At 41.0% G+C, this 12,483-nt stretch overlaps 1 protein-coding gene across 1 annotated transcript in view; it reads left to right on the top strand.

The window, feature by feature from the left end:
• Positions 1-12,483, top strand: part of exosc9 (exosome component 9) — a 60,436-nt gene that overhangs the window by 22,099 nt on the left and 25,854 nt on the right. Inside the window, exons 4-5 of the mRNA XM_078211499.1 lie at positions 4,419-4,521; positions 9,870-10,007. Coding sequence (XP_078067625.1) covers positions 4,419-4,521; positions 9,870-10,007 — 241 coding nt within the window. The remainder of the gene's footprint in view (positions 1-4,418; positions 4,522-9,869; positions 10,008-12,483) is intronic.

Genomic DNA, 12,483 nt, shown 5'->3' with positions numbered 1-12,483 from the left:
CCATTCCCCACAATACTCCAGTTCACCTTTCGAATTGGCAGTAGCCACTCCTCTCCACGGTGTTTTTCCATGCAAGCACAGGAGACATACATGTGCCTTTTCATCTGTTTTCCTTCCACTGACCTGGGCCACAACCACTCCTTCCAGGTGAAACAGTGATTTGCTTGTTCCCCTTTCAATTCTGTATACTGCATTCAAGGCTCATGGTGTCTCCTCTACACTTTTGGAGTCCAAAAGCAGATTGGGTGAATGCCTTATGAAACCTCACCATTCAGTTTGACCCCCAGTTGCCAAACTATATGAGGATGGTACCCACATAATTTTAGGTTTGTTAGCTTTAGGCATTATAGGAAGGGAATTGGTGACTATAATTAACACAGAAAATGCTAGGAATGCTCAGCAGATCAGGCAGATCTGTGAAGAGAAAAACAAAATTAACATTTCAGGTCAATGACCTTTTCTCAGAATTGGAAATGTTAACCATGCAGCAGATTGTAAGCATGTACCTATGTGGAGAAATGGGTCTGGGGTTGTGGAGGACAAACGGGAAGGCTTGTGATAGGATAGAAAGTAGGAGAGGTGAAATGACAAGAAGGATGATGGTGCAAGGCAAAAGGGGATGGTAACGGGACAAGTTCAGAAACCGAAGATGGATTATGGAGGAGCTGCAAATGTTTATAACAGAATCATTGTTAACAGCTGCAGTTCAGAAAAATGGAAGCAGTGGTTAAAATCCAAGGTTTCTGTACTCACAACCTTGAAGGCTGTAGAATGATCAAAAGATGAGGGTCTATTTCTCAAGTTTCAGTTGAACTTACTACAGCAGCACAGCGAAGGACAGGGAGGTCAAAGTGAGAGCAATTACAGTGATGGATGTAGCTTCCAGCTGGGATAATTGATTGCAACAATCTTTTCTTTGAAAGACAGCTTACCTTGGAGCCCATCCTTTCTAACCTAACTGGAGATGCAATGAAAGGTCCAAAGGCTTTTAAAATAATTTCATTAAATGAGTTTGTTCTGATTTCATAATCATATTAATAATCCAGTATATTAACCTTTTTTGAGACTGAATACAAAGAGACATGCATTTATTAAGATAAAAACTGCTAACTCATTGAAGTCAGATGTGAGCAAGAGTATAATGCAAAATTAGAAAATGCAAGAGTATTTTTATATTCACTTTAACAAAGGAGGAGCGAGGGTAGAATGTCAGCAGTAAAAGGGAATGTAGAAATTAAATTAGGAAACCTAATGGGTTTAATATGGCTCATTGAAAATGTTAATGTAGAAAATAATGAAACTCGAGATTGACCTCCAGAACCTGATGGTTTTCACCCAAGAATCAGGTAAAGTAATTGTACACGAATTATCATAATTTTCCAAACCTGTCTAGTTTCAAGGTTTGCATCTTTTGAAAACTGCAACGGCCACCCCATTACTTAAGAAGAAAGGAAGAAATCAGATAATGAAATACCTGTTCATTTAATACGAATTATGGGAATGTTGCAGAGATCCATCAAAGACGGAGTGATTAAACACTCATATAAGTATCATCATAGATTTGTGAAGCTCATGTCTCACAATTGAGTTGTTTTTTTGAGGAACTCACTAGCATGATGGGTAAGTGTGGGTATTTGGACTTCCAGGAGACATTGGACAATGCTCCAATCCAATCAGTTAGTAGCAAAAGGGAAATTGCACAGATTTGAAAGTGATCTTGTAAGGATTTAGCAATACTTGGGAGGTAGGAGACAGAGAGTAGTAGTAAAGGGAATTCTCTGATTGGATGGATGTAAAATGTGGTGTTCCCTTAGGATCTGTTGTTTTCACCAAATATATCACCGGATGAAAGGAACTTGTGTATCCAAGCTTGTAGTTAGGACTTTCTAGAAGCAGGATATTACTAAGGAATATAGACTCAGTCAACTAAATGAAGGCAGATGAAGATCCAAGTTGAAAAGCGTATGGTCATCTACTTTTGGATTCAAGAAAGACAAATTAGAATATTTTTCAATGGAGCGACGAGTGGGTGTGGAGGAGCAAAGAGATTTAAGTATCCATGAGCACAGGTAGAACTAATAAAAAATGGATTATTGATCTTCCTTGAAGGGATTGGAATACAAAAAGGAGAAAATTATGCTTCTGTTGAACAGACCCTTGATCAGGCTTCATCTGGAGTGCTATATTCAACTTTGGACATTTGAATCTCAGCAGGGATATATTGGCCCTGAAAGTGATATAGTGTAGATTCACCAGATTGGTATCGAGGCTTATATGAGGACAGGTTGTATAAGCTTACTTTGTATTCTTTTGCATTCACTTGCAGTGATTTAATAGAAGTGTTTTAAATACTAGAGGGTGAGATATGAAAGAGAGACTATTTCTTCTGGTGGTATTATCCAGGGAATAAAGGGAGGAATCTTAAAATTAGAAATTGGTTCTGAAAATTGAAATTAATTTTTCCCCACCAAGGGTAATGGAAATCTGAAATCCTGTTCCTGAAAATTTGTGGATTCTGGAAAAATGAAAAGTTTTCAAAACTGTAATATGTATATTTTTTTATAAGGAGAGAGTTGGAAGGAATATTGGCCAAAGAATGGAATAAAAATAGAATTAAACTGTGGTACAGACCAGTCCTGAACCAACTGAATGGCATAACCGGCTTGAGTAGCTGCATGTTTAGGATCTGGGTTCAAATCCCAGTCTGCAAGGGACCAATGTAAAATGAGTAAAAATATGTAAAATGTAAAATATTCTGAATCCAGTTCTGTGTACCTCTGCAATTAAAACATTGTCACTCAATTGGGAATTCACTTTTGACATTGAGGCAAACTTGTGGCAACCTTGTCTAGTTATGTTTCATCTGATCTCTGAGTGCTTGATGATGACATTAGGTCCATGAAAAAAAAAGTGTTCCATTTCCAAAGTGTTTCCTCTTTGTCCATTTAATAAGGAATATATTATTAATGCTCACAGACCACCACATTGTCACTTACCATCTCAGTTTTAGAAATCCTTGAAATTAAAGGATTTTTCATTCAATATCTTTTAGTCTCCTATTTTTAGGTTCTATTTGCACAGCCTACTTCTGACGAAGGGTGTGATGAGGCAGTTAATTCACCATCTCTTTTTCTCGTCCCACACAAATGTATGCATATGTACACAGCTGTAATGGCAGATTGCCATTAGAAACAGTTATCTATATAAAGTTGTAATACAGTGGGAAGCAACAAGCAGTGTCCTATCCCTCAATTGTTCTCATCTCTCCTAAAGATGGCTATTGATACTGGAATGTAGTTCTCTGGCAGCTTCTGGTTCCTTGCCAAAGTGCCCATGTATAAGCCTGAAACAGTCTTCACCTGACATCCCTAAGATTGTGGTGAGAAACGAGTATGGTTTACAGAAGAATTGGCTAATAAATATTTAAAATTGTTTTACTTTTTGCAAGTGTTTTTAGTCAGATAAATTGACGCAAGAGAACAGAGCCTTTGTTCTAAAGTCAGAAGTTAAATTGAGCTTTCATCTAAGTTTGAGATGTTATCAAAGTGTTAATCTATATTCATTATATTTAATAGTTTATTCTTATGATGTGTAGACAATGTTTATATTTCTTTAATAGATATAATGAATTGCTTGAAGCATTGTCGATCAGTCAGAATTAAAAATATGGAGCTCTAAATGTGGTCTACAGCTGAGAAGATTAATGCTGCACATTCTTCCAATTTGTGAATATATCTGAATATTTTTGGAAAGTGTACATCCAAAATTAGATGTAAAATCATTGAAAAATAAAGCAATGACAGGTTTTTAAAGATTCCCAGCAGTGGTGCAAAATAGGTGACAGTGAATCAGCAGTCTATTTCACACCTTTCAAATTCATTTTCCATTTGAAGTTGGTGGAAAAGAAAATTTGGTGGTGTTTAAAGCCACCTATCAACTCTTTATCACCCATTTTGTGCTATTGTCTAAGACCAATTTCATCTCCATCAATCTTTCGCTTCTCCAATATATTCTTTCTCAGTAACCGTTAGAATTTGTATCATAACCGTGGGGTGGCACAGTGGTTAGCACTGCAGCCTCAAAGCGCCAGGGACCCAGGTTCAATTCCTGGCTTGCCTGTGTGGAGTTTGCACATTCTCCTCGTGTCTGCGTGGGTTCCCTCTGGATACTCCGGTTTCCTCCCACTCTCCAAAGATGTGCAGGTTAGGTTGATTGGCCATGCTAGTTTCGGGGGAGAATAGCAGGATAAATATGTGGGGTTATGGGAATAGGGTGGGATTGTTTTGGTGCAGGCTCGATGGGCCGAATGGCCGCCTTCTGTAGTGATTCTAAGTATTGTAAGAAAGGTATCACTTTACTCCTGTTTGTATGTGTATAAACTATCTAAAATAATATTTTCAAAATTTTCTGATTTCCAGACAGTCCGAGTTATTAGTTAAACTGAATCGATTGTTGGAGAGGTGTTTGAGGAATTCCAAGTGCATTGACACCGAATCCCTGTGTGTTGTAGCAGGTGCAAAGGTGAGAATGTATTGTCATGACGTATAGGGTCAGTACTTGAGAACTTGTATCTCTCGTACCTCCCTACTGACTGCAATTCGCTGGCAGTCCAGCCTGTAGTTTACTGGGCATGAAGAAGTGATATGGCCTTAAATTCAAGTACAGTTAATCACATCAATAAATAGACAAGTTTAAGGAATGTATTTAGCATCAGATTTCTCCACATGCAGAAATCTCACCTCAGGTGGCACTGATCAGCAAAAAGACAACCATGAAACAACAACTTACATTGCCAGCAGCAGTACAGCCTAAAAATAAATCAATTCATGGAATCAATCTATTTACTACTAAGCAGGCAGCTACAGATCACCGATTTCTAAAGGTTTGACTTGCTCTAATGGTTGTATCTACTTCTAAAGGGTTTATCTCCAAATTTGCAACTTAAGCTCTCTCCTCGTGCAATAACATTTTGACCCCACCATCCTTGCAAGCTACCATTCCATCTCTAACCTCACTTTTCTTCTCCACGGTCCTTTACTGTGTTGTTGCCTCCCAAATCTGTTCCCATCGTTCCCAGAACTCCCAAATTTGAATCCATCCCATCAGATTTACTCCTCTGTCATAGGAAGAATAAGGAAAGACATGCATTTACATAGCACTTTTCACAACCACTGGATGCCCTGAAGCATTTTACAACAAATGATAAACAATATTAAATATAGTCACAGAACATGCGGTAGCTAATTTTCACACAGCAACTTTCCACACACAGCAATGTGATCATTTTTATGATATTAATGGAGGAATAGATATTGGTCAAGACAGCAGGGATAACTCTCCTGTTCTTCTTCAAAATAGTATCATGGAATCTTTTCCATCCACCCAAGCAGAAAGACAACACTTCCAATCGTGCAGCACTCCTTCAGTACTGTGCTGGATTGTGAGCCTCAATTTTTGTGTTCAATTCTTGGCATGGGACTTGAACCAGAACTATCTCTCCCTGCTAACAGTCTAAACATCCTTGTGTGACACTGTGTTGTAACAGTGTTCTAGGAGGGAAGGGAGTGACTTGAAGTGCTCTCAACTTATCCTGGGTAGCATATCCATGTTTATAACATATCTCTGGTGTGAGCAACTAAACATAGTATAACTGATTAATTGGATCATCAACAACAAAGCATTTGGAAAGTTGAGACTGGCAGTGCCAGAAGTATGTACCTCAGTGTGTATTGAATGGGAATACTTTGAGGTCATCATCTGTAACGAGCCTATGTACCCACATTATCCAAAGATCAGTGAACAGTTGATAAAAATGAAATGCATTTAAATCAATGCCACGGCAAGAAGCCATATAATCTACCCAAGATATTTCAGTCATTTTTGTGCTTTTAATTTTGTATTATAATAATGTAATGTGAATGAAGCAAAGTAAAAATTTAATCTGAAAGTTAAATTATCAGATCATTTTGCTACTGTGCTTTTTTTCCAATGGCTTCTCTATATTTCTAAATATCAAGATGTAAGATTCCAATGAGCCTTATGACTGCTGCCAGAGGGTCACAGCTGCAGTACATTATACAAGCATCTCAATATCAGGACAAATGATAGAATATTTATACTCATTAAGTTCACTGCAGATTCCAAACCCATTTATATATGAAGCTATATTTCAAAGCAGCTCATTTATAAACTCAACCATGATCACTTTTAGCATGTGACACCTGTGTTGTTTGGTTACATGGTATAATCTAAAATTGTACAGACAGCAATTGAATATATAAACATCATTTTTAAATTCTTCGGATGAAAAATACCATCCCTCTCCTTTAAACTTTGGGCCAAATTTTTAATTCTTCGCAAATGAAGGAGTTTTGACTGTATCATAGAGGCATGCAGCACAGAAAAAGGCCCTTCAGCCCATCGCGTTTCCACCAGTCAAAGACAAACTACCTAATTATTCTCATCCCATTTCCCAGCACTTGGCCCATAGCCTTGAATGCCTTGGCATCACCAGTGCACATCTAAATACTTAAATGCTATGAGGTTCTGTGCCTCCTCCATCATTTCAGGCAGTGAGTTCCAGACTCCCACCAACCTTTTGGATGAAAAAGCTTTTCCTCACATCCCCTCTAAACTTCCTGACCCTTACCTTAAATCTATGCCCCCTAGTCATTGATTCCTTCACCAAGGGAAAAAGTTTCTTCCTGTCAACTCTATCTGTGCCCCTCATAATTTTATACATCTCAATCATGTCCGCCCACTCTGTCTCCTCTGCTCCAAGGAAAATAACCCCAGTTTATTCAATCTCTCAAAATTATAACTCTCCAGTCCAGGCAACATCCTGGTAAATGCCCTCTGCACCTTTTCCAGTGCTATCACATCTCACCTATAATGTGGATTCCAGAACTGCACACAATACTCTAGCTGTGGCCTAATTAACATTTCATGTAGTTCCAGCATAACATCCCTGCTTTTCAACTCTATGCCTTGGCTAATAAAGGCAAGTATACCATATGCCTTCTTAACCACTTTATCCACTTGTCCTGCTACCTTAAGGGGCATGCACACCAAAGTCCCTCTGATCCTCAGTGTTTCCCAGGGTCCTGCTGTTCATCATGTATTCCCTTAACTTGTTTGTCCTGCCAAGTGCATCACTTTAAAAGTTTTTAAAGTTTATTTATTATTAATGTCACAAGTTGGCTTACATTAACACTGCAATGAAGTTACTGTGAAAGTCCCCTAGTTGCCACACTCTGGCACCTGTTTGGGTACACTGAGGGAAAATTTAGCATGGCCAATGCACCTAACCAGCACATCTTTCAGAATGTAGGAGGAAACCAGAGCACCCGGAGGAAAGCCACACAGACGTGGGCAGAACGAGCAGACTCCACGCAGACAGTAACCCAAGCTGGAATCAAACCCAGGTCCCTGGCGCTGTGAGGCAGCAGTGCTTGCCACTGTGCCACCCACTTCACACTTATGCAGATTGAATTCCATTTTGCCACCGATCAACTCTCCCACATTCAAGTCTGAATCATTTATATAAACCACAAACAGCAAGGGCCCCAACAGTGAAACCCATGGGACCCCACTGAACACAGTCTGAAAAACACCCCATGACCATCACCCTCTGCTTCCTGCCACTCAGCCAATTCTCAATTTAGTTTGGCAAATTTCCTTCGATCTGATAGGTTCTTACCTCCGCTATCAGTCTCCCATGTGGGACCCTATCAAAAACCTTGATGAGGTCCAAGTAGACTATGTCAAATGCATTGGCCTCATCTACACACCTGCTCACCTCTTCAAAAAATTCAGTTAAGTTGGTCAGATATGACCTCCCCTCAACGAAACCATGCTGACTGTTCTTGATTAATCCCTGCCTCTCCAAATGCAGATTAATTCTGTTTCTCAGAATTGCTTCCATTGACTAACCTATAGTTTCCTAGTTTATCCCTTGCTCCCTTCTTGAATAATGGTACCACATTGGTTGTACTCCAGTACGCCGGCACTTTTCCTTTGGCCAGAGAGGAATTGAAAATCATTGCTAGTGTCCCTGCTAAACCTCCCTTGCCTCACTCAACAGCCTGGGAAACACTTAATCCATCATTTGAAGAACAGGAAGTTATTTCAGTGTTGTTGGCCAATATTCCTCCTTGAACTAATCACATGTAAGAACTGGTCATTTGTTCATTCACTATTTGTAGGACCTGGTTCGGCTCAAATTTGCTTCCATATTTGCCTAGATGTCAACAGTAACTCATTGGGTGAAAAACACATTAGGCCATGACAAACACTATGGGTGCGAACGTAACCAGGTCGTCCCGCCAGTTGCTGGGCAGGGCAAGCCGGCAAAATCGCGCAAGAAGCAAAAAATTGGGTTTGCGCCGGATTTCTTGCCTCCTGCAATCTTACCGGCCCCAGATTTCCGGTGTGATCAACGTAAATCCTGATTTAAATATTATTAGTCATCCCGGGACGCTTTTGTCCCGTGCTCACTTGCCTTAATGGCCTCATTGATGAAAGTTCTCACTGGTGAGGATCATGTATGGTTCCCATCAACAGGGACTTGACATGGTGTCCTCGCTGGTCGGACCGGAGGCCACTGAGTGCCCCCCCCCCCCCCCCCCCCCCCCCCCCCGGTTGGTCAGGGGAATGGATGGACAGTGCCCTTGGGCATTGCCAGCCTGGGACCCTGGCACTGCCCAATGAACACTGGGAGTGCCATGGGGTGAGGCCTAAGAGGAGAGGTGGAACCATTATGGGCGCGGGGCAGGCAGGGGGGTTAGCTGCAGTGATTGGCTGAGGGGGTGATCAACCTGGGGGAGGGGGGTGAGGGTGCGATATTCAGAACCGGGAGATCTGTACATGTACAATTGTGCCCTCTAGTGTGAGCAGCCAGCTCTCCCTCTTATGTCCCACCAATCTACCTAACCTGCAGATCTTTGGTCTGTGGAGGAAACCAGAGCACCCAGAGGAAACCCACATAGAAACCAGGAGATCATGCAAACTCCACGGCCAGTGTTGAAGCCAGGTCCCTGGCATTGTGAGGCAGCAGTGCTAACCACTGTGTCACTATGTGTGAGACTTTGTATACAAATGCTAAAATATCATAAAACTTACCTCTTAATAACTGCTTTTAAAAAATCAAATTTCATGAATATCAACAAAAGGTTATCAACAATAGTTACCAAATGTTACAGGCAAGTTGACTATAATGGGTTTTCAGCAGTATTACTGAAATTGAAAAAATACGATAGTCATAGAATTAGCACTAGTGTTTAAATAATATAAAACATTTAGAATTCATACTGTTGAAAGTTATACTGTAACTATGAAAATTGAATATAGGCTGAATAGTTTTGAGGATTTTGACACTCTCTTGCTGATTGGTAGAAGAGGACTGTTGCACATGACCTATTTTGGGAGGAAAAAAGTTTAAATTTTTGAAAACGTTTCTTGCCTTTCAAGTTTTTATCCTGGCCCAGAGCACCTGCAGACTCTTGATAGCTGGGGTTCTAACACAACTCATGTACCATACTTTTCGAGCTGTCCCAGTACTGGACTATTGTAATTCAGTGGGAAAACCTAGGAGTTGGAAACTCCCATTTTCACATTAGTAGTGTTGGTGCAATGGCCTGGGAAATCCTCAGACAATAAATGAGACCCTTTGCCACACGGATTGGGAAAATCTGCTCTCGTGTTATCAGAAATTACCATGAGGCCCTAGCATTGCTAACATTCATGTTATGAAGTTGTCCAAAGCTTGCACTATATCAGGTTATTTTTTCAGTCTCCCTAAACATGTCTCCTTTTCATCCTCATGCTCCATGTAAACTAGGTAGATTAATTATCACCTTTGATTTATCTAGGTATGGCAGATTCGTGTAGACTTGCATTTATTAAACCATGATGGGAACATTATTGCTGCTGCAAGCATAGCAGCTATTGTGGCATTGTCTCATTTCAAAAGACCCGATGTCTCCATCCAAGGAGAAGAAGTCACAGTGGTGAGTATTCAGAAAATTGTCTTTACTTTTTAAAGTTGCAGCTAAAGGACATAGCTAGATAAATTTGGCCAAGCTGTGCCTGCAAACTACTTAGTATCAAATAGTTAAAGATAATTAATCTAATAAATATTATAATTACATAGAATATACGGCACAGAAATGGGCCATTTGGCCAAAAACCAACTGCGCTGGTGTTTGTACTTCACAGTCTCCTCCCATGCCAGCTGCCTCATCCTAGCTATGATGTGGAGATGCCGGTGTTGGACTGGGGTAAACACAGTAACAGTTTTAACAACACCAGGTTAAAGGAGTCAAGGGATATGAGAGGAAGGGAGGAAGGGGGGAATCAGGATATCGAATTCAATGATCAGCCATGATCAAAATGAATGGCGGAACAGGCTCAAAGGGCTGAATGGCCAGGTGCACACATGAGGACGGCCTAAACCGGGATGTTGGCTTCATGTCACACTATCAGTAACCCCCACAGCTTGCCTCCTGGACTTGGTGGCTGTCCTGTCTGGAGACAATACACATCTCTTTAACCTGCGCTTAATGCTCCCTCCACTCACATTGTCTGTATCTTTAAGAACTGGTTGGCTGTAGGGATTTGCATTCTAATCAGTATTCTGTAACTTGATTTTGTGTCTCTGTGCTCTGTTTGAGAGCAGATTTCCACTCCATCTGATGAAGGAGCAGCGCTCCAAAAGCTAATGGTATTTCCTACCAAATAAACCTGTTGGACTTTAACCTGGTGTTGTTAAAACTGTTACTGTGCTCATCCTAGCTAACCATTCTATACATTTCTGTCATGCACTCTCACCTAGCTATTGAAGAAAGTTGAGAGAGTGAAACCAGGGATTTCTAGACTAATTAACCTTAACATCAAAATTACTGGAGTTTCTAATTAAAGACAGAGCATAGAGCGCAATTCTTGGGGTGGCAGGGGGGATCTCAGTTTGCCTGTGAAGCCAGCTGCTAAGCTCCAGGGGTGCCATTACACAGGAACTACAATCTCCTAGTGTACTGTATACACAGTATTGGGACATCTGCCTCTGCCCCTCCCCCGATCGTTGCCCCAGCTGGTCAACGAGCCATAAGATCACGCCCCAGGGCTCTTGTTCTATGGCAGGACCATAAAATTCCAGCCAGCGGTGGGTAGCATCACAGATGGGACAGGAAAATTTGGAGACAAGCCGAATAGTTAATTGACTAGAAAATCCCGACGGCTGGATTGAATTTTTTTCAATTTCAGTAACATAGAAACTGGAAGCAGGAGTAGGCCATTCAGCCCTTTGAGCCTGTTCCGCCATTCATTTTGATCATGGCTGATCATTGAATTCGATATCCGGATTCCCTCCCTTCCTCACATATCCCTTATCTCCTTTAGCCCCAGGAGCTATATCTAAATTCTTCTTGAAATCAGACAACGTTTTGGCCTCAACTACATTCGGTGGCAGTGAATTCTACACATTCACCACCTTTTGGGTGAAGAAATTTCTCCTCACCTCAGTTCTAAAAGGTTTACCCCTTTTCCTCAAACTATGACCCCTAGTCCTGGACTCCCCCACCATTGGGAACATTCTTTCTGAATCTACCCTGTCTAACCCAGTTGGTATTTTATAAGTTTCTATGAGATCCCCTCTCACTCTTCTCAACTCCAGTGAATATAAGCCTAGCTGACTTAGTCTCTCCTCATATGACAGACCTGCCATCCCAAGAATTTGCTGTACTCCCTCTATAGCAAAGACATCCTTCAGATAAGGATACCAAACTGCACACAGTACTCCAGGTGTCACCAACATTCTATACAATTGCAGCAAAATCTCTATCCTATCCCTCTACTCAAATCCTCTCGCCATAAAGGCCAACATACCATTTGCTTTCTTTACTGCCTGCTGTATCTGCACACTTACTTTCAGTGACTGATGCACAAGGACTCCAGGTCTCATAGAGTATCCACCTCTCTCAATTTACACCCATTCAAGTAATAATCTGTCTTCCTATTATTGCTACTAAGGTGGATAACCTCACATTATACTGCATCTGCCATGCACATACACTCAGCCTGTCCAAATCATGATGAAGCATCTCTGCAGCCTCCTCACAGCTCATCCTCCCACCCAACTTTGTATCATCTGCAAATTTGGAGATAATACATTCAGTTCCCTCTGCCAAATCATTAATATATAATGTGAACAGTTGAGGTCCTAGCACAGATCTCTGTGAAACCCCACTAGTTACTGACTGCCAATCAGAAAAAGACCCATTTATGCTTCCTATCTGCTAACCAGCCTTCTATCCATCACAAAACATTACCTGCAATCCTATGTGCTTTAATTTTACATAGTAGATGATCTCGGTACAGTGGCCACTTCTCCGAGTAACGCTGCCGGCCTCCAATTGGCAGGGGGTGAGCAAGAGAAGTCTTGTCTCAATAATTAAAGGTCAGTCAGCCAAAAATGAAAGCGGGGAAAGA

The sequence above is a fragment of the Mustelus asterias genome, chromosome 1 (genome assembly GCF_964213995.1).
Source record: "Mustelus asterias chromosome 1, sMusAst1.hap1.1, whole genome shotgun sequence".
NCBI classification, from domain to species: domain Eukaryota; kingdom Metazoa; phylum Chordata; class Chondrichthyes; order Carcharhiniformes; family Triakidae; genus Mustelus; species Mustelus asterias.
This window is presented reverse-complemented; position numbering and strand designations above follow the sequence as displayed.